Genomic DNA, 21,179 nt, shown 5'->3' with positions numbered 1-21,179 from the left:
TTAATTACATATAAATTATCAATAAACTGAAAAAAATGTGTGGAAAAAATTTCATATGAAGACATTGCGATATAAATACCAAATTGAACAGTGTCAATTGAAGAGTCAAATTTATACATATTTATTCTTCAGCTCCATCATTTCTTCTTAAGAAACTAACATTTTTTAATAATGTGGTAACAATATTTTGACATTTTCCAGTCGTTTCGTTACATATTGTCATAAACATTGAAAAGTCAAATTTCGCATTTTTTTAAGAAGTCGCAATTTTTGTCAATCTTATTAGTACACGCAAAATAAACTTGAAGAGACTATATTTTTTTTTCAAATTTCTTTTCTTACTTAAAATAAGTGTAAATGTAAAAATTATAGAATAATTAAATGGAAGCAACAACTTATTATAGCATATTTATTCCATCGCAAGTAGATAATAGTGATGGTAAGAAAATACCACGTCAAAATCAAAAAAGTTAAATGACCTCCTGTAAAAAAAATTTAATTATGTATAATAAATAGATTGATTTTTTTTTTGTTTTGTTTACATTTAGAATTTTAAATTTGCAAAAAGAAATTTTAAGAAAATTTTATATTTTCATAATAAAAATGAAGTTATTTTATATACATATAAGATAAGCTTTATAAAAATATTTGATAAGATTCATACAAAACTTGTAAATGTTTATTAAAAAAAAATCAAAAATAGGGCAACAGAAACCTAAAAAAACTAAAATTAGTAACTAAATTTAATCCTCATTATGGTCATCAAATAAAATTTTCATATATTATTTAGGAAAGGGCTTTAAATAAGGTTATTATATTTTAGAATAAAATTAATTTACAGTTTTGCATATTGGACAGCATAAACTTGGAAGAACATTTGCAAAACTGTAAATAAAATTACAAACACATAGTTAAAAACAAAAAAAATTTTAATTATTTAGCTTCTGATATTTTTTTTAAATAAGTATTTTTAGATGATTTTTTTTTATAAACCAAGGACAGAATGTAAGGGCAAATGTGCATTAAATTTCTTTCATTCTTTTTTATAATATTCGAAATGGTTAGCCTTGTAAATTTTTGTGCTTTAATTTCGCAATGTTGTTTTGAGTATAGGAATTTACAAATTAAAATATATGCATAGATATATTCATACATACATATGTATGAATGTATTTGGAAACTGACCCTAAATTATCGAGTTGAATGATTGTACGTACACAAAACAAACCAACAAAATTGTTTTTAATCCTAGATTAATAATAAAGAAATAGAATTTTCATGCGAATTAAGTAGATTTATTTATTTTTATAAAATTGAATAAGTGCTAGATCTTTGTAAATTTGTAATTGCATTAAACATTCATATATATTTTACCAATTTTACATATGATCAAAATTTCAATATTAACAAATAGGATACGTTTTCACTGAAAAAGAAGAAGCACTAAAGATTTTAAAAGGATACAAAGATGGTCGGCTTAAAAGCTTTAAAAATAAAGATGATGCTATTAAATATTCTCAAACTGGACATGAAGTCGTAATACAGAAATTTCCAGATTTAAAATGTAAGAAAACAAAAAATATTTTTATATAAAAATGTAAATTTATATTATTTTAATCATTTGCTTTTCATATAATTTAGCACCATCTGCAACTGCAGAAAAGGCTGCATTTTTCGCCCCAACTAAACAAGAACGTATTAGTTTTCGCAAAGCTATAGAAGATGGAGATTATAATAAGGTGAACGAAACTATTTGGAAAAATCCACGATATTTGGTTAATGTTGGTGATACACCAACAAGTTTAAAAGATGGATATCGATATAATGCATTGCATATTTGTGCAATTCATAAAAAAGCTGAAATTGCCGATTTGATATTACAAACAATAAGTACTATAAGTTTTGTCGAACTTTTACATGGGAAAAAAAATACAAAAGTATGCCAAGAAGTTTGTGAAATACTTTTGGATTATTATCTGAATATGCCTGAAAAAGGGCGTAGCGAAACACCTTTACATTTAGCTGTAAAATATGGAGCTGTTGAAGTAGTTGAAGTTTTAACAACGTATTCTCAATGTAAAATGATACCGAATTTGGAAAATTTGTTACCAAAAGATGTAATTACAGAAATTCAAAATCTAAAAAAAATTAATAATTTAGTTTTTTCTGCTACTTTTGACAGATAATTTGCGATCGAATTAATGATGCACCCCTCGAATTAAAAGAAAAAATTGCCAATTTGTTACAAGAAAGGTTTTATGTTCCAGTTATCAGATCTGTAGATGGTACAGTGGCACCAAGTGTCGGACAACCTTTTTCACCAACAAATCTTCCTGTACGCTTCAAAATATTACAAAAAACTATTGTTTATTTAAAGAACTTTTATGTTTTAGGATCTAAACATGGACCCTTTGAGTCCCGAATTAGAAATTCAAGCATACGCTGGACCGATGTCTAAAGAACAGGCCAAAGTTCGTAAAAATAAATGTTTATTTAAATTAGGACAAACTATTTATAAAAATTTTGAATTTTTTGTTTATTTTAGAGTTTTCGTCGACGTTGGAAGACTCCTCCTCGTTCTTCTAATTGTTCTCCATCAAGATCTTTGAATGTTTGCTTCAGCCCACACAAAATAAAACTTTTGGCTAGCACACCCAGAAAATTATTTAATTCGCCAATCAATACGAATCCAACAGCAAGAACTTTGTTCAACAGCGATAATGATGATGTAATAGTTTCTGAGGACAATCAAAATGGAAATTTCGTTGATCATAACTACGCAAAGTCATTAAGTCAACAAATAGAACATAATAATGATATTGAAAATAATAATGGAACGAATTTAAATGAAAATCTTCAAGAATTAAATAAGATTGTCGAAACAGTAACATTGTCCAACTCAAATAATGCATTGCAATTTAATAGCCTTAACAAATTCGCATTAACACCTTTACTTAAAAAGAATCCTGCCAAAAAAGATATGTTTTTTAAATATCGTGAAAAAGCAGATTCTCCAATAGTTTTATTTGATAATTTCAACGATTCAACCCAATCAAATGATTCTGATTGTGGTTTAAATAACACAACTTTACCAGATTCATTATTAGCTTTAACAGAAAGGCATGTAAAACTAACCGATACGGAAAAAGGTCTCGAAATGATTGGCCGTGAGTTAGCTAAAGAACAAAATGTCGAATGGAAAGAGTATTGGGATTTTCTTGGAGTTTTTGTGGATATTGCTTCACCAGAAGGTTTAGATAAATTAGAGCAGCATTTAAAACTTAGAAAAAAAATTATCAATGAAAAAACTGCTTCCGATGCTGTAAAAACTAATGAAAAAATGGCACGTAACGAAAAAGAACTAATGCATTTATGTAATGAATTGCATAAATTGGGTTTAATAAAAGATAAGAGTAACATTAATCAAGCAACACAGAAAAATCATTTGATAAATCCAAATACGTTTGGATTATCTGGAGGAGGAAATGATCAAAATTCTGTTACTGTAAATGGCTTAAATGAAAATAAATCTGCAAACAGCAATCAGCAAACCACAACACCATATCTATGTGTTGAAAAGTCTTTGCAAGTATTTGCGAAACGTTGTACCAAAACAATATTACACAATATAAAGAATGTGGTATCAATTCATGATGCATTCTTATCTGAATTAAAAAGACTGAAATCACTTATATGTAGTTTTAAAGATGATATAAGATTTTTAGAAGTTGATTTTACATATGTCCATTCGCGCTTTGCCAATTTAATTGTTAGTTATTTAAAAAATTCTCATGACACAGACAATAATATTTTACTAGAGGTAATAATAAAAATTTTTGAAATTTCCAAAAACCTCATATTATATGTTACCCATTTTTTTTTAGATTCGGCAATGCTTTGAACAAATTATTCAATCCAAAATGAAAGTGATTGACAAAAATTTTTTGAACTCTATACCAATTATTGATAAAAAAGAACAACTACAATGTGTGTCTGAATTTTTATTAAAATTTTTGAAAAATGAAGGTAATAACGTATATTTAATCCTCACCCATTCCAAAAAAAACATTATTTACTTTCAAATATTTTTCAGAACCTAAAATATTACCTGAAAACCTGAAAACTGAAAAAATATGTGCTGATACATGGGCTAATGAATATCATTGTGAATGCCAATGGGAAACAGTACTAAGTCGCCAAGCAAGCCGTAAAAAACGTCATGATTCACATAGCGACGCGTCAAGAAAACTTTTTAATGATTTGAATACAAACGAGAATACCGATGATAATAAAGGATACCCAAATTCAAACATAACTAATACGGAAAATTCATGGAGAAAATCTCAAAATGAAAGTTTTAGTAGTAATGATTCGTCAGAAAATGATTTAAATGATAGTGATGATGACATATTTTATGTAATAAGAACCAATTTTAATCAAAATTTATTTTACATTACTAATTTGTTTTTAGTCCGATTTTGGATCTGATGAGGATAATGATTTTAATTTTTATACACCACCAGATAGCCCAACTATGCTGGAATTGGATGTTTCAGATATTCATGATTATAATGTGTACTTGCTAGGGTATAACAATTATGATTTATATATATATGATATCTACTGATATTTAATAATTTTAACCTACTTTTTTTAATAATTTTATAGAAATGAGCCTACCAAACGTGATTTGGATGTTTTGAATGCTATATTTCACATTGACATTAGTAAGGAAAAATATCCAAATATCTATAATTGGCGTGCAGCCATCCTTAAACATCCGAATGAAGAACGTGACAAGTAAGTATTAAATGTAAATTAAAAATTTTTAATCTGTAATTAATTTTCTCTATAGTTCAAAATTACTTTAGTAATTAACAACACGAAATTTTTTATGTTAAAATATTGTTTAACTTTCTGTTCTTTTTTTTTCAGAATTAAACTGCAAAGAAATAAAATTTCTAACAATTTCAAGAGACCCCTTAAAGATCTAAGTGGGTAGCTCTGAATAATAGAAAATTTTTATCATATTTTTTTCAAAATTTTTCATTATAATTCAATTTACTATGATGTAAAAATTCGTTTTACGCTTGAGTTAAGTTCAGACTAAATAGAAAATTTTTTGAAGGCTAATTGAAATTAAAAATTTTACTTTAACTTAAGTGTATTTCGAATGTAATTTACATAATGTTTTTCATTCACTTACACGCTATTCCTTTGGAATTCACTAACATTTTCTTCTATTGCATTAATTTCATATTTTAGCAATAATATTTTTCCTAAATAATATCATTTTTAAAAAGAAAATAATTCTAATTACATACATACATAAATATGCGCTCAAATTTTAACTTCATGACATATGCAAAAGAATTTCTATGTAACAATTTTAAAATATTTTTTTTTGTATAACTTTTTTCAGTTTTCCATCACCATCAGTTGTCGTAAAGAAGCATTGCTCATACAGGGAAAATCGACGTAATAATTTTATAGCTGGAAGACGTTTATTTGCACCCAGCAAATTTATATCATCGTCACCAATTAAAAATCATTTAACTAAATTCGCAACTGAAAATTTAATACGTCAAAGTAATTTAAGTGGTGGCAGCAGTAATTCATCGAATAATTCTTCTTTAGATCTTAATATTAGTAATAATTGTGTTGATACATCACCATCATTAACACCAGAAACTAAGATTCTACAACATTTTGAAGAAGATTTATCGTTAATGAATGTTTCAAAATGTTAGAAACTTAATGAATTTGATAATTGTCGTAATTTTAATTAGAAATAACGAAATTCGAGAAAAAAAAAACTTTTTTTTTTCATATTTGATTATGATTACTCGAATGTTGTGATTGAAAAGTAATCTTGAATTTAAATGTTGCATAGATCACGGGTAAAAGTTTATTAAATCAAACTTAAAATGCAAAATTATTTTCTTACATATTTTAACGAAATGTGTTCAAATCATCTCGAATTTTGTAGTTCAGAATTGATTTTTGTTCCCAAAAATTACGAGCTTTTTTTCTGTTTTATTTTTAATAATACATATATTAATTTTTCTATTTTAAATCATGAAAATTATTTATAGTTTTATTACGTTTTCTTAAATTTAATAGATACTTACACTAATAATAATATAATTATCGCTTTTAATATTTTAATTTGTAACATTTTTTTTTCCTTTTTTAAATGTAAAACTTTTATGTTCGTATGCTTATATTTTTTCCATATTTTACATATTTTAAATAAAAAATTATCAATTAATTTTTCTCATTAAAATTAACAAAATTAAATTAATTTTTGTTAAAGAAAACTATTGATAAAACACCATTAATACCAAATTTTTATAATATAAATTAGGATAGAAATTTTGTAACAAAAAAAAAAAAATATGTATATATTTTTTTTTCGTTTTTATTGAAGAAAAAATAATAAGATTTAAGTATTTGCAAAAGACACCCATTGGTACCCAAGATTTAAGTATTTGCAAAAGACACCCATTGGTACCCAAGGCTTTCTATCTTGTTATAAATGAAATTAAAACAAACAAAAAATGAAGAATATAATTCGAAAATTATTGAATTCTAAATTATAATTAAAATTACAAAAACACAAATATTCCATTTTTGCAAAGATAAGTAAATGACTTTACTTTCCTCTTAAAGAACAATTTCATATAATATCAATTATTTAAAATTTATTTTAAATTCTCTTAATTGAATATTTTTTTTGTATAATTTTTTAAATTAATTCTTATTGTCACATTTCCTAAATAAATATATACATATAACAAATATATAAATTTGCAATTAAATTTTAATTTTATTATCAGTATTTTCTAAATTTTTATTATAAAAAATTAATAATATCAATAATTTAAAATTAAATATATGGCTTTTTAATAAAAAATAATAAAAATTAAAGAAAAAACATCTTATTTTAAAGTTATAAAAAATTTAAACATTGCATTTTTACCAATAAAATATTATTATATATATATATATTTTTTTTTATATATGTGTTGTTCACAATAATTTGTAAAAGACGGTTCTTTTTTTCTACATCATTTTTATTAATTGCATTTCTTTTTTTTTTTAATGATATTAAATTGATGAAAGATCTAGTTGCCGTCTCATAATAAAATACTATTTGTACTAAATATTATATAAATAGAACAAATGTTTTCTGTTTAAATAAAATGAAAAAAAAAATTAAATATTTCTCTTTTCAAATAATTTTTTATAAAATTAATATTTAAAAATGTTATCGATAAAAATAATAAGGGAAAATTAAAGATGAAAACAATAAAATAAATTCCTATATTAAAATTAATAAAGAATGAATGATTTAATTTTTTTAAATTAAATATAGAATTTACAAAATGGAAAAAAGAAAATGTTATTTTATATTTGAAATAAAAAATCAATGATATTGAAATTTTCAGTTTTTTTCTTTCTTTCATAAATAAAATTTACCTAAAATGTTTCTTTTGTTTTAAATTTACTTAATAATTCGAAAAGAATTTAAACTTTGCATTGCTTTTTAGATTTCTTATAATGAGCAAAAAATTATAAAATAATTTTTTTTTTTTAATTTGGAAGGATTTTCTGTTATTTCATAATGCAATTGTCCTTATTTTCGAATTTTTAAACCATTTCAGGCATAGTATTTTTGTACCATTTTAACTTTTGGAGATTTGCGTATGGCATAAATAGACTTAAGTATGGCATAAAAAGACTTAAGATTTAATTATGAACTTTCAGTGTGCGTCTGAATTATTGAAATTCTATGAATTGCTATTTGAAAGTTAGGAAACTCTACTTTATACCTCACCTTTTTAGCCGCTTTTTAAGTAATAATTTAGGCTATTATAATTTTTAAGTAATAATTTTCTAAATAATATTTCTCATGTTTTCATTATTTATTAAGCAAGAAGAATAAATATCAACTATTTCGAGAAAAGCTGTGCGGATTTAACACTCACTACTCACTGTTTATCAGAAAATTTAATATTTCACCTCTCTTAACAGTAAGTATGTCGAACCACTATTCATACGTATTCTATTCATATATGTAATTATAAGATACTTTGAGATTGCTAGAAATTATTTACTAGATAAGAAATAAATTTTTTTTTACTAAATATCATACTTACTTTAACTACTCGTATTGATTGAATAATTTTAAATATAATTTTAAGCAGAAATATAGTTTTAATCCTGCAAAAAAACCTTGAACATTATAAATTAGAATAAAAAACAGCATTAAATTATATTTAAATTTAATATAAATATATTTATTTACAGTACTCAAATCCTCTAAACGAAATGAATAAAAAAAAAAAACAATTATTATTTTATTTTATATAAAAATCACATAAAATTATTATTTTTATAAATAAAAAAAAAATTATATAATAAATACATATATAATTTACAAAATTTGAATTATTATCCATCATTTATGTACTTAAATTTATACATATACATATATTATTTAAAACTCAAGAAAGAAAAATACTTAAAATTTATAAATAAAAAAAAAAGAGGCAGAAACAGCAGCTTGATGTATAAAAATTTATTAAAAATTAAACAACCATTTTGTTATACAACATACAATATAATTTGATACAGAAAAAAATTAATACAAAAAATAAAATAAAACTTAATTTTAAATGTTCTTAGAAAAACATAACACTTGATTAGTAAAAATTAACTTGCAATTAAATGTTTCATACAAGTATTTTTATGTTTTTCTTCATTTATTTTCCTTTTTTTTTTTGAACTAATAATGCTTGAGATGCTTTTATAAAATTTATTATTTAATGCAATGAATTAATTTTTTATTTCAATTTATTTGTGATTCTTGAATAAATATATGTAAGCATATACAAGCAAAAATAGATGATTTTCGAAATTTGAAAGGGGCCTTTTACTTTAAGTGAACTATTGTTAATCATCTCTAAGACGTAAGTTAAATAATGGGTATAAAGTATTAGCGTTTTTACAATATAGAATCTTTAATTTTAGAGTTAATTTAATTCTACAGCGTACAGACGTATCATTTGTATAATTACTATCAAGACTCTATCACTTATATAGTATTAATAATACAAGTGATAGTCTTGTAGTAAAAATACAAATGATAATCTTGTAGACTACAATCTTAATATAACTATTTGTCTATAAATTTTTTTTGAGTTGATAAAAATTTGATTGAAATTTTAATTCGGGAATTTTGTTTGAAATGACATTTTCTCTCAATAGTTCTCATCGATTTCCAGGACGGTTGTTAAACCTAATTTTATTAATTTTATAATTTTTATTTGTAATTTTTTTTTTTCAGCTTTTGAAATGAAAAATTTAACAAAAATTTTTGTGATTGCGTTTGTTTTAAAAATATATTTTAGTTTGTTTCTTTATATTCGAAAAAAAAAATCTATAAACAATGTTTGAGCCTAAAACGTTCCCACAAAAGAAATATATAAATATTTCTTTTGTTCTACATTTAAAAAGAATTTTGTTTCAAAATATAAAAACAAAAAAATTAATGCATATATTTCTTATTTATATTTAAAATGACTCACTTTTACTCATGTAAGTCTAAAAAAAAAGTAATAAAATGAAAATTAATATTCTTTGTCTTTTATTTTGTTAATGTACTCGTACTCGTAACACCACAATTTTTTAATAAAAAAAAAAAATAAATAATTCCTGCATGGATTACAAATAAATTCATTGCATTAAAAATAAATGGTTTACATTTAAGGCATTTTATATAAGTTTTGTTTATGTGTATTTTTCTTTATTATTTGTATTTTGATTTTCTTTTTTAATTATTTTAATCTAAGAGCTATATGATAAATAGTAGGAGTCAAGATTATGATTCTTTAAACTTTTTTTTTTTTGTTGTTTTTGTAATTTATTTAGTTGCCTTATCGTGATATGTTTTGTTTAGTAATTTATTTATTTACTTATTTTTTGTTTTTTTTTGGGTTCATTATACACTTATGAAACTTCAATTATCTGTGCCAGCAAGTTATAATCATATTTTAATTTATTTATTTAATTAGTTTTTATTTTCTATGATACGCGAAAAGTTGTAAATAATATTTTAAAATATTATTGTACAAATAATTATTCATATCAATTAAAATATTTAAATAAATTGTATGTCTCAACCAAATTCGATCTGATAGTTTCTGTCAGCTTATCCGAACTTCTGTTTCTTTTCATGATCTTTTTTACGATACCAATAATTTATTTTGGTATGGTATATTTAAATTAAGTAAATGATTATCATTTGTTGACACAGATTAAGATTAAGATTACCGATTAAATGTATTTTTGGATTTTAAAAATATTTAAATTAACCAAGACTTTTTCTTAAATATATACAAGTAAATTATATTATTAACGATTGTCAATAAAAAATTAAATTATTCATTAATATGAAATTGCAATAAAATTCAATAAATTTCTTATAAAATCCTTTGTAGTAGCAATAAAATATAATTTATTTTGAACATTTGACTGAAATATATATACATATATATTTTTTTAGAACAATAAATAAGAAAAAGAAAACTAAAATTTAAATTATTTTTTTCTTCTTATTTCAATAATATTTATATAATATAGTCTGGATATATTGTATTAATTAATTATTATTGTATTATGTCGTAAAATGTAAAAATATTGTATAAAATTTTAATATATTATTGTGTTACTTTTTTTTTTTTGTTTATTTTAATTTTTTCTTGTTTAATTAATTTTTATGTTATTTTGATTCATGAATATTAAATGTATATATTTAATTATATATATATATATATATATACATATATATATTTATGCGCAATTATTATTGATAAATGTTGGATATTATAAAAAATGGACAAAAATATTTCTTTTCACATACTATTTTCTGTTTTTTTTTTTTTTTGTTCTAGAATTTGATTAAATGAAAAATTAAATATTCAATATGTACATTTTATTTTTTAAAACAAAAAATTTAATTTTATTCTTATAGATATTACTTTATTTAAAATAGAAAAATCAAAATTTGTTTTAAGAACAAATTTTAAAAAGGAAGCGGGATAAAATATTTATTATCTTTTATATTATTGTTTATTAAGGATAATTTCTAAGAAGAATATATTATATATTATATGAAAATTTTTGGAAAGCATGAATATTCAATTCTTATAAGAAAAAATTAAAAAACAAAAATGATTATATTTACTAATTAATTAGTTAAGTTATGTTAAGTACATAACAACATTTTATATAATTAAATACTGAACTTTTTTTATTAAACGATTCATTAAAAAATCTTATAGTTGTGAATAGTAGCGAGTAAAGTTTTTTTAATTTTTTAGAATATAACTTTAAATTTTTGTATAATTTTTAGAATTAAGCAAATTAATTTCTTACGAATTCTTCGTTGTTGAAAAGAATGATATTTGAAAGTTTTTATTAAAAAAATAATTTGTTCTCAATACTAGAACATTGTATTTAGTAATACAATAAATTTATTTAAGCTAAAAAATTACAATAAAAAACAAAGAAAATTATTTAAATTTTTCATATTGGTTTGGCAGCAAAAAAATTTTTAACTAAAAATGATTCCCATAAAATAATATTAAAAAAAAAAAAACAAGTCTTTAAAACGAATAGTCTAACTTGAACAATCATAAACAAATAATGTTAATTTAAAAAAATTAAAAGCGAAATTTAAAAAAAAAATTAAATATATAAACGGAAATCTGATTTAATAACTAAAACATGATTTAATAACTTAAATATAAGCAATTAAATATTGTTTAATTAAATTTTAATTAAATTAAAATCAACTGAATTGTTTTTTTTTTAATAATTAGAAATCCCAATTTTATATATTATGCACTTTAAATTTAATTTTTATAAATTTACACTTGAATAACGAATATATTCTACAATGTATTTGCATTATATTTTGAAAAATATTAAAATATTTTTTTTTAGATATTTGTATTATTTAATTGTATTTACATATTAATTTATAAAAAAAAAAATATTTTGTATGTATATTTCATTATTAATTATTCTTATTATTCGTTATTTAAGGGTAAACTAATTATGTATTTATTTTTAATATAATTTAAATCTTAAATTTACTTAAATAGTTACTTAAAAACTAAATTAATTAATAGTATGTATTAGTTTTTGAATGTTTTAGTTTAAGCACATAATATTGTATGTTAATGCATATTGTTTATGTTATATATTATATAAAATATATTATTTAGTATGCATTAAGTGTACAGTAAACAATTAAGTTTGCTTATGTATATTATGCAATACTTAAAATTTATAATTATTATTCCCTTCTTTCATATGGAAATACTTTAATGGAAAAAAAATTTAAAACGAATATTTCAATTTTAATTTTCAAATATGAAAACAGTAATTATTTTGTTTTATTATTTTAACTAAGGCATTTAAATATGTACATGTATACATATAGCATTATTATTTCCTGTATGAATCATGAGAAATAAATGTATTATGTTTTTAAAATTAGTTATATTGATTGTATTTATATTTCCAGATTAAAAATTATGATATTTTTTTGAAACTTTTAAAAAAAAATACAGTAAAACAAAAGATTTTCTTTTTTTATTAAGCCTATTCACTGGCAAATCCATGAATCGAAAGGGTATCGGAATATAAAATTTACATATCTTTGTATTTAAAATTTTAAATATTACTCACATGTTTATGTTAATATATTTTTAATGTTATCATTGTTGTAAAAATCTTATTTTCATTATCAATATTTATTACATACTTAATTTTTTCATTTTATTTTAAAAAGTATTATTAGAAGTAGCATTACGATTAGAAAACTGTGGTAGGAAAATAAATCACGAAACACAACAGCTATTTCTTGAATTACTACTTTGAGTTGGTGTTTTGCATCGTTTACTATTTTTAGTTGAATGTGATAATGTATTAAAGCATTGTGATGTCGTTAACGCATATGATTTCAAATTTGATTTTACTGACGGAGGTAGTGGTAGCGTATCTATAGCGTATACACTAGTTCGTCTAACAATTGTTCGGCAGCATAGTTCTTGCAATGATAATACTAAAACATAAGAAAATTGCAAAACTTTTATTTACTCACCACAATGTCTTTTTTTTATTAATATTATTTTACCTTTATTGCTTCGTAAAATTCTCTCCATACCATTTCGATGTAATGCCATCCTAGCCAACTCACAAAATGATTCTCTTATATTAAAGTCACATAATGGTGATATTTCAAAACACGCCATATTATTTCTTGAAGCATAAAGTTCAGCTGTTTTAGCAGCAACCTGTCGTTTAAATGCTAAATGCAAACGGTTACCAACTAGAACTTTCGGTACACCAGGTGCATGCTTTTGTCAAAAATCATTTTTTTTATGTTTTTAATAAAAAATATGAAAAGAAAAAACATTTTAGTATCAATTTTGTACAAAGAATATTTTTTAATAAGACAATCTCACCTCTTCTACCTCTTTAAGCCAACGATCAATTCCATCAAAACTCCATTTATTTGTAATGTCATAGACAAGTATAATTCCTTGTGCACCTCGCGAATATGATCTAATTATAGTACAGAACCTTCCTTGTCCTGAAGTATCCCATAATTGCAATTTGACTCTTTTGCCTTCTAAGAGTATTGTAGTGGTCTTATATGCAGCTTTAATAAAATATTTTAAAAGTAAATATTAAGAATTAAATTAATTTGTGAAAATTACCACTTCCACTACAAAAAGGACTTTCGGAAGATCCATCTTCTAAACCAGATAAGATTTCATGTTTTCCAACATCACTATCTCCAACTAATAAAACTTTAAGTAAATAATCATAATCTTTCGCCATTTTCATCAGATCAGCGACTATAGTCTTTTAGTTCATAAAATCTGAAATTTAAAAAAAAGTCTGAAAATTATTTGTGATATAAAAATCATTATGACAATTATACATACAAACACACGTATGTACGTATATTAATTTTTATTGATGTATAAAATATGCCCTTTTAAAGGGGTAGATTATTAATCAGTTTATTAAATAAATAAATGGAACAATTCAACACTAGGAAAATATTGAATGTAAACGGAAAAATTAATGTGGGTAGAAGAAAATATTTTTTTAAACAATTGAAAAATAAAAAAATTAAAAAGAAATGAAATTCGAGTTTATATAATTAAATTTTATTGTTATGTTGTTGGACAAAATTGAAAAATTCCCGTAAAATTCGCATTAAAACAAAATTAATAAACCGAATGCAGTAATTTTTATTTTTTAGAACTACTCTTAAATAGGAGCAATTATATATATGTTAAGATTTTAGTTAGGTAGGTAGTTAGGTACAATCTATGCATGTTTTATGTTATAATATATGCGAAACGTTAACCAGTTCTATTACAATCTTAACATAGTTATGAACAAGATAAACATTTTTTTCATTTAAGTATAGTTTATTTTATTTAAGTACTCATTTACCTACCACAACTGTTAATGTTTCTTAGATATTTCTAAATAAATCTAATTTCTCTGTTTTTTGCTTTTTTACACGAACATTTCAGTTAAATGGCAAATTAATAAGAATTGATTCAAATATAAATTTCATTTAAAACATATATGTATGTGGACTTTAAAATTTTACAACACAAAATATTTTAAATCACCTACCCACTCAAATTGAATATATTATATACCTTAGATATAAAATCATACAGATACTGCCTATTAATGATATAACGCAACACTGTTAAGAGACACTTTCAATGCAGGAGACCATGAAATTTAATCCCACTAAAATTGGAAAAAAAATCGTGGAATGGCACCTGGGTAAGTATCACAAAGAAATTCAGTACTAAAATGAAATTGAATAAATTGAATCTAAATTTCAATAAAACAAGATTCAGAATTTTGATTATTTTGAATGCCCAAATTTGTCTAAACAAAAGCACAAAAATTTGTAATACTAATTTACATGTGTAGGTATGTATTTAAAAGTTTCCATAAACTATTTAAAAAGTAACATAAAGTATAAGTTAGGAAGAAGCAGAAGAGTTTTAATTTGTTTGCATTTCCTGTAAAATTTTTAATGATATGAATAGAATCGAAGAAAAAAAGTAAATTATAAATTCAGTTAACGTTCGTTGATCGGAAAACAAAATAAATTAGCCACGAACTCAGTCAAAGGAAATTCTCTTCCATTAAAAAATAGTATTTCGAAAGCAGCTTGATTTTTTTTATGCAGGTAGGTACATGCACATACCTACATAAAATAAGTTTTGGTAAAAGAGGTAGGATGTGATTATTATTTATCTTCATTATAATTCATTTGCTTTGATTTTTATATCCATTTAACTTGGTGGAAAAAAAAAAACAAATATGAGAAAAAATAATACTGCTAATAACAAAAAAAAATTCAAAGCGCAACAGACTATGGCAAAAAAAAAAGAAAATGTATGTAAGTAAAAAATAAAATGACCTCAAGTGTATTTTTTTTTGCAGATATCCTCGCCCCCTCTGAATTACAATGGAAATTACAAATACCAGCCTACCTTACTCTCTTAATGCAAATTTTTTGTTCTTAATTCTTTAACACTATAGTTGTGTGAGAACCTTTTTTTTTTTTTCTAAAAGTGTATTTAAAATATGTACATATGTAGATACTTACATTTTTTTATAATTAAATTTCAATTGCGATTTTGTAAATTTCATCAATGGCTAATTTTGCCCCAAAAATCATTCAATATATTTTTTTTAAATTACCCATAAACTATTAATTTTCTTAGTAATTCAGTATTTATAAAAGTTTTTATCACCAAAAATGTTTCTTGTTTAAATAAATATTTATTTTAAACACCACAAGGTCGAATCTTTTTGTTTGTAAAATTGCACTGGAAACGATAAACGCAATTGAATGGGCGTAAAATTTTTATAGTTTTATATTTCATTATTTTAGTTCTCTTATCTTTAAATTTGTTTTGATTTTATTAAAATACACAAACACAATAAATATATTTGTTATTAAATTGTAGATTAATAACTAAATCAATTATTAAATAAAATTGGTACTTATCGAGAACAAATTTTTATTTTGCATTATTTTCGAATGAATAAAAAAGTGCGTTGTTGAGGCGCTGTTGGTGAATTTTCAGATGTCAATGTCATGCTACTGTCAAATATGCAAAAATTTTTAATTCGCTACTAACAGGGTTGTACAACACCAGTGTTTAAAAATATTCCAACTTTAAGTCAAAAATGTATTCAAACATGTAAAGTAAGATTTTCAAAAGACGAAAATATCAACTAGTAAAGCAAAGTTATACTTGAATAGCTCAACATGCTGGTCAACTTGGTTTTGTTGGATATAAAGTTGATTATGTATTTATAAAGAATAATTTTTTGCTTCATTAAATTTCGTACGTTTTTCTGCCAACGCTATAACTAAAATTTGAACAGCATTTTAAATTAATTATTAGTACTATCCTTTTAATCGTTATGGCATTGTTTTCCATCCAATGATTATTTGAAGACGTTTTTAAAATATTTCTGAAACGGGCAATTTGGTTTATTTTTTCAATAAAGATTTGAAAATTTTTTATTGTTTTCTTTTAAATTTGCTTTATATTTGCTTGGTTTTAAAAAAAATTTTTAAATAAAAGAAAAGTACTTTATGTTATATGTCGCTTTTAATAAATAAGCAAGTAATTTTGAGTAAAACTTTATTGACAGCATATTATAATTTTCAATAAGATCAGCAAATTATTATGCTATAAAGATCTTGTCTTTGACATTACGTCATAAATATGAAAAATTTTAAAGTACTAAGTTTTTTATTCGATTAATATTGACAATTTTGAGACTTGACACATACGAAGCTTAAGTCCAACGTTGCTTGCAAATAACTCGCGCCGCAATACCTATTCAATATGAGATAACAAAAATAAAGTTCAAAGTATTCTAAATTTATTAAACATAGCGATTCAAAATAGTCCATATTTTTAGTTTTCAGGAAAGTAAAAAATTATTTCTCAAAAATAATGACATAGTTGACGTTAAATACAAACCATAAATAAAACATTCATGAAAAAACATGATTGTCATGTTTATTAATTATACATACTATTTCCAAAAAAATATTTATATTCACGTCAACTATGAAATACTTCAAAATTCACAATATAAAAAAATACTTCAAAATTCACAATATAAAAAACTTTATTAGAGAAACCAAAATGGATTTTTATTTCAAAAGTAAAAGCGACATTACGCGAAATAGTCAAAGCAATAATAAAAAATAAAAACCAATGTGTTTGTATTTCAAATGAATTTAATTTAATGGTTATGAAAAAACAACTTTAAGATTACAAGAATTAACAAAAGGTTTTTGTGACAGACGTAAATTTACGTACTTTTTCGTACCTTTTTGTTTATTTTATTTTCCAGGTTATAATATCTTAATAAACGAATTTTAAACATATCAAAGTTAACATCATTTTTTGTCAACTATTAGAAACCGCTATAGAGCTTAACTAATTGAGTTTATCATTTAAAGCGAAATATTGTAGATATATTGGCTTAATTATCATAAATGTAATTAAGCATAACAAATATTAAATACTTTAAAAATACAAAAATTAGTATTTACAACTATAAAACTTTTATAGTTGTAAATGTCATTTGATTGTTATAAAACTTATGTTAAGAAGAATTAAAATTGTTAAAAAAACAATAATGTTTGATGAAAAGGTGTGTTTTTATGGAAGTATCTATTGTACACAAGCATACACCGTTAACCAAGAATTTCGAAAAACTATCAGCCTTTTAAACAAAAACTGTTAGCAATACGAGTCGTCCATTGATAATATTTCAGAGCCGGATACATATTAACTAATTTCTGAACGCCAGCCAAATTCGAAGAACTATTCGAAAACATTCACATTTTTGACATTTCCCAACATGACTGACATTTACGACGCCATTTTTCTTCAGTTTTAATTAGATCCTCGTCTTTATCATGTCGATATGGAAAATGGCAGAAAAATTAACTTGACATATTAAGTTTTTTTTTTTTTTTAAACCAATTATATTTATAAAATATTAACTAAAAATATTTAAAATATCATTAAAATAATTGGAAAAGTGAAAATAATTTGAAATTTTGATTTCGGTTAGAGTGATTGAGGCGTTGGGAACGATTTGCGTAGGTTATTGAAGTTGGAATTTTTTTTGTGAATTGGTTTTTATTTCAAAGCAAGAAAAAAAACACGTTTTTAAATATAATTCTGAATTTAAAAAAAAAGTAAAATTAAATTTTATAATTGATTTGCGAAAAAAATTTATGTTTGTGTACTTTTAAAACAAAAATAAGTCACGAGAAAAATTTCGCTCGTAAGTTCGAAATCTGTATATGTATATGTACATACTTGCATATAAAAAAATTATTGTGTAAATTTCAACATTTGTTGAATTAGATTAAAAATTAAAATTTTTGAAATTATTTGAATTCACTAAATTAAATATTAAAATCTTCAGAAAGGAACAAAATGAAGGATTTAAGAGGAAATGAAGTTCTTGTCGGTGGTAAATACCGAATTATCCGCAAAATTGGTAAGTAAAAAAGTTTTATTAAAGATGGTGTGGAGGAAATATTTTTTTTATTTTATAATGAAGAAAATGTCCTTAGAAAATGAATACATACATATGTATTAATTTCCTATAGGTATAAAATAATGTGCATATGCTAAAAGATGATATGACAGTGGTGTACATGTATGCTTGAGTGTAGAATATTTTTTGTTTGAATGTTGAATTATAAAATGTAAAAATAATTTCATTTATAAAATTTATAAAATTAAAAATTGGCTATCTTATAAATCAAATTAAAAATTCAAAAATATGAATATATCAATATTTTCAGGAAGCGGATCGTTTGGTGACATATATTTGGGTATGAGTGTTCAATGTGGTGAAGAAGTTGCCATTAAAATAGAAAGTGTTACAGCACGTCACCCTCAACTTCTTTACGAATATAAATTATATCGTATATTAGCTGGGGGTGTTGGTATACCACGAATTCGGCATTATGGAACTGAAAAAAATTATAATACATTGGTGATGGAATTATTAGGTCCATCCTTGGAGGATTTATTTACATTTTGTAGTCGTCATTTTACAATTAAAACTGTTCTAATGTTGGTTGATCAAATGATTGGTCGCTTAGAATTTTTGCACCTAAAATTTTTTATTCATCGTGATATAAAACCAGACAATTTTCTAATGGGTATTGGACGACATTGCAATAAATTATTTTTAATTGATTTTGGATTAGCAAAAAAATATCGTGATCCCCGTAACAAACAACATATACCATATCGCGAGGATAAAAATTTAACTGGTACAGCTAGATATGCATCAATAAATGCCCATTTGGGTATTGAACAATCCAGACGTGATGATATGGAGTCATTAGGATATGTTATGATGTATTTTAATCGTGGTGCATTACCATGGCAAGGAATGAAAGCAACAAATAAAAAACAGAAATATGAAAAAATTTCTGAAAAGAAAATGTCAACACCAATTGAAGTTTTATGCAAAGGTTTTCCAGCTGAATTTTCAATGTATTTGAATTATTGTCGAAGCTTACGTTTTGAAGAACAGCCAGATTATATGTATTTAAGGCAACTATTTAGGTAAGTTATTATTTTTGTTTTTTATTCAAAAAAAGCAATATTTTTACATTTTAAAACTATTAATAGCGGTTTTTCTAAATTATCTATTTGCACAATTTTATTGTTTTCGAAATAAGTATAATTTTTTTTTCAATAAACCTATAGAATTTGATGAATGCCATGCCAAGTAGACATTTCCATTTCACTGCAAACCTTGGTATGCTTATTTTTAGCTTGGTATATGTAGTTTCTTATTATACGTTATGTATATTTAAATCTTATAACAGGTATATATTTTTACAAGTAAAATTTTATAGTGAAAATTAGATTCCAATTCATAATGATTGTAATTTAATTTTCAATTTAAAATTTAAAAATTATAATGAAAATGTTTATTATCCCACACGAAATATATTTGAAAAATAGTTGTTTTGTAAGTGAAGTAGGTATTTTTTTAATTTAATATTAACGTTGGGCTACTTCATATTTTGTTTACTACATTTTCCTAAATTTGTATACAGAAATTTCAATCTTTCTAAACCGGAATAAATTTAATAATGAATAGGTATAAGATTTCATGTCATAATTGCTTTCTTTTTTTATATCTAAATATTTAAGCTCATGTTTTATTTTTGTATGAAAACAATTTTTTGAAGATTTTATAATTAAAACAAAAAATTTTGTATATACCTAAATTCGTGTATATCATTAAAATGGTTAATATGAAATTTAATCTACATATTTTTATTTAATTATTAAAAAAATATTGACTAAACTACTATTTTATCCAAGAACGGATTAGATAGATAGGTATCCGTCTATTTTTGCGAGTTTACAAAATAGATACATAATTATATATTTTCTTTTCTATAGGTAAAAATATTGAAATGTTTTAATAAATATATTCTTGAAATTGGCAAAATTGTTGTGCCATACGTACATTCCTTTTTTACCAGTTTTATTTAAATTACAAATAAGAAGTGAATAAAAAATAAAAGTTTTATTAAAATTCATTAGAAACATGAATCAAATTTTATTAATTTTTATTATGCATAAGCAAATATACATATGTAAATATGCATACATCTTTAAAACAAAAATATTTTCTTGGTAAACTTTAATTAATTTACAATTATCAGATTAAAAATCAAAATTTTCACATATGTAGCTACTTATGTTTATAATTTTCGTTTTAAAAAAATTCTGTAAAATATTGTGTATATATTATACACGTAGGTGCCTATACATATACATTTTCAGAAATTTATGTTTAAATTCTTAAATATATCATGTATTACGTATATAAAATCGTATTTATATAGGTACACAGATTCTTTTGAACTAAATATTTCGCATGCTTATTTATTTTTTCATCTAAAAATAAATCTTCAAAAAATTTTTTCAATAATATCTTTTCTAAGAAAAATACTGTCTAATATAGTA

General features: G+C 22.8%; 3 protein-coding genes across 5 annotated transcripts in view; 2 read left to right on the top strand and 1 right to left on the bottom strand.

Annotated features, from left to right (window-relative positions):
* The first annotated feature begins 297 nt into the window (after positions 1-297).
* Positions 298-6,778, top strand: LOC129613153 (ankyrin repeat and LEM domain-containing protein 2 homolog). 2 transcript variants are annotated; one of them, XM_055527109.1, is made up of 12 exons: positions 298-439; positions 1,415-1,564; positions 1,642-2,117; positions 2,183-2,335; positions 2,394-2,471; positions 2,546-3,820; positions 3,885-4,026; positions 4,094-4,416; positions 4,472-4,587; positions 4,669-4,800; positions 4,936-4,994; positions 5,423-5,588. In XM_055527109.1, the coding sequence occupies exons 1-12, from the start codon at positions 382-384 to the stop codon at positions 5,446-5,448; spliced, it is 2,988 nt and encodes a 995-aa protein (XP_055383084.1). In that variant the 5' UTR covers positions 298-381; the 3' UTR covers positions 5,449-5,588. The 2 variants fall into 2 exon arrangements, with proteins under 2 accessions (XP_055383084.1, XP_055383083.1); XM_055527108.1 differs by lacking the exon at positions 4,936-4,994 and having other exon boundaries at positions 5,423-6,778.
* A 5,696-nt stretch (positions 6,779-12,474) lies between these two features.
* On the bottom strand, positions 12,475-16,123 carry LOC129613212 (ras-related protein Rab-40C). 2 transcript variants are annotated; one of them, XM_055527189.1, is made up of 5 exons: positions 15,734-16,123; positions 13,800-13,961; positions 13,542-13,738; positions 13,211-13,433; positions 12,475-13,138 (listed from the first exon to the last, which is right to left on the bottom strand). In XM_055527189.1, exons 2-5 carry the CDS (start codon positions 13,924-13,926, stop codon positions 12,915-12,917), a joined length of 771 nt encoding a protein of 256 aa, XP_055383164.1. In that variant the 5' UTR covers positions 13,927-13,961; positions 15,734-16,123; the 3' UTR covers positions 12,475-12,914. The 2 variants fall into 2 exon arrangements, with proteins under 2 accessions (XP_055383164.1, XP_055383163.1); XM_055527188.1 differs by having other exon boundaries at positions 12,477-13,138; positions 13,797-13,961; positions 15,734-16,119.
* A 1,944-nt stretch (positions 16,124-18,067) lies between these two features.
* LOC129613121 (casein kinase I) overlaps positions 18,068-21,179 on the top strand; it is a 53,090-nt gene continuing 49,978 nt past the window's right edge. Inside the window, exons 1-2 of the mRNA XM_055527063.1 lie at positions 18,068-18,672; positions 18,983-19,757. Coding sequence (XP_055383038.1) covers positions 18,609-18,672; positions 18,983-19,757 — 839 coding nt within the window. The 5' untranslated portion in view covers positions 18,068-18,608. The remainder of the gene's footprint in view (positions 18,673-18,982; positions 19,758-21,179) is intronic.

The sequence above is a fragment of the Condylostylus longicornis genome, unplaced genomic scaffold (assembly GCF_029603195.1).
Source record: "Condylostylus longicornis isolate FDR11 unplaced genomic scaffold, ASM2960319v2 ptg000081l, whole genome shotgun sequence".
NCBI classification, from domain to species: domain Eukaryota; kingdom Metazoa; phylum Arthropoda; class Insecta; order Diptera; family Dolichopodidae; genus Condylostylus; species Condylostylus longicornis.
Note: the sequence above shows the minus strand (reverse complement) of the source record. Positions and strands in the feature narration are given on the sequence as shown.

Excerpts from the sequence above, each read along its gene's own strand:
- LOC129613153 (XM_055527108.1), top strand. The coding sequence starts at position 382 with ATGGAAGCAACAACTTATTATAGCATATTTATTCCATCGCAAGTAGAT. Across the intron at positions 440-1,414 it reads GCAAGTAGATAATAGTGATG|GATACGTTTTCACTGAAAAA; the intron begins GTAAGAAAATAC and ends ATTAACAAATAG. Across the intron at positions 4,027-4,093 it reads AAAATTTTTGAAAAATGAAG|AACCTAAAATATTACCTGAA; the intron begins GTAATAACGTAT and ends AATATTTTTCAG.
- LOC129613212 (XM_055527188.1), bottom strand. The coding sequence starts at position 13,926 with ATGAAAATGGCGAAAGATTATGATTATTTACTTAAAGTTTTATTAGTT. Across the intron at positions 13,739-13,796 it reads TCCTTTTTGTAGTGGAAGTG|CTGCATATAAGACCACTACA; the intron begins GTAATTTTCACA and ends ATTTTATTAAAG. Across the intron at positions 13,434-13,541 it reads GGCTTAAAGAGGTAGAAGAG|CATGCACCTGGTGTACCGAA; the intron begins GTGAGATTGTCT and ends TTTTGACAAAAG.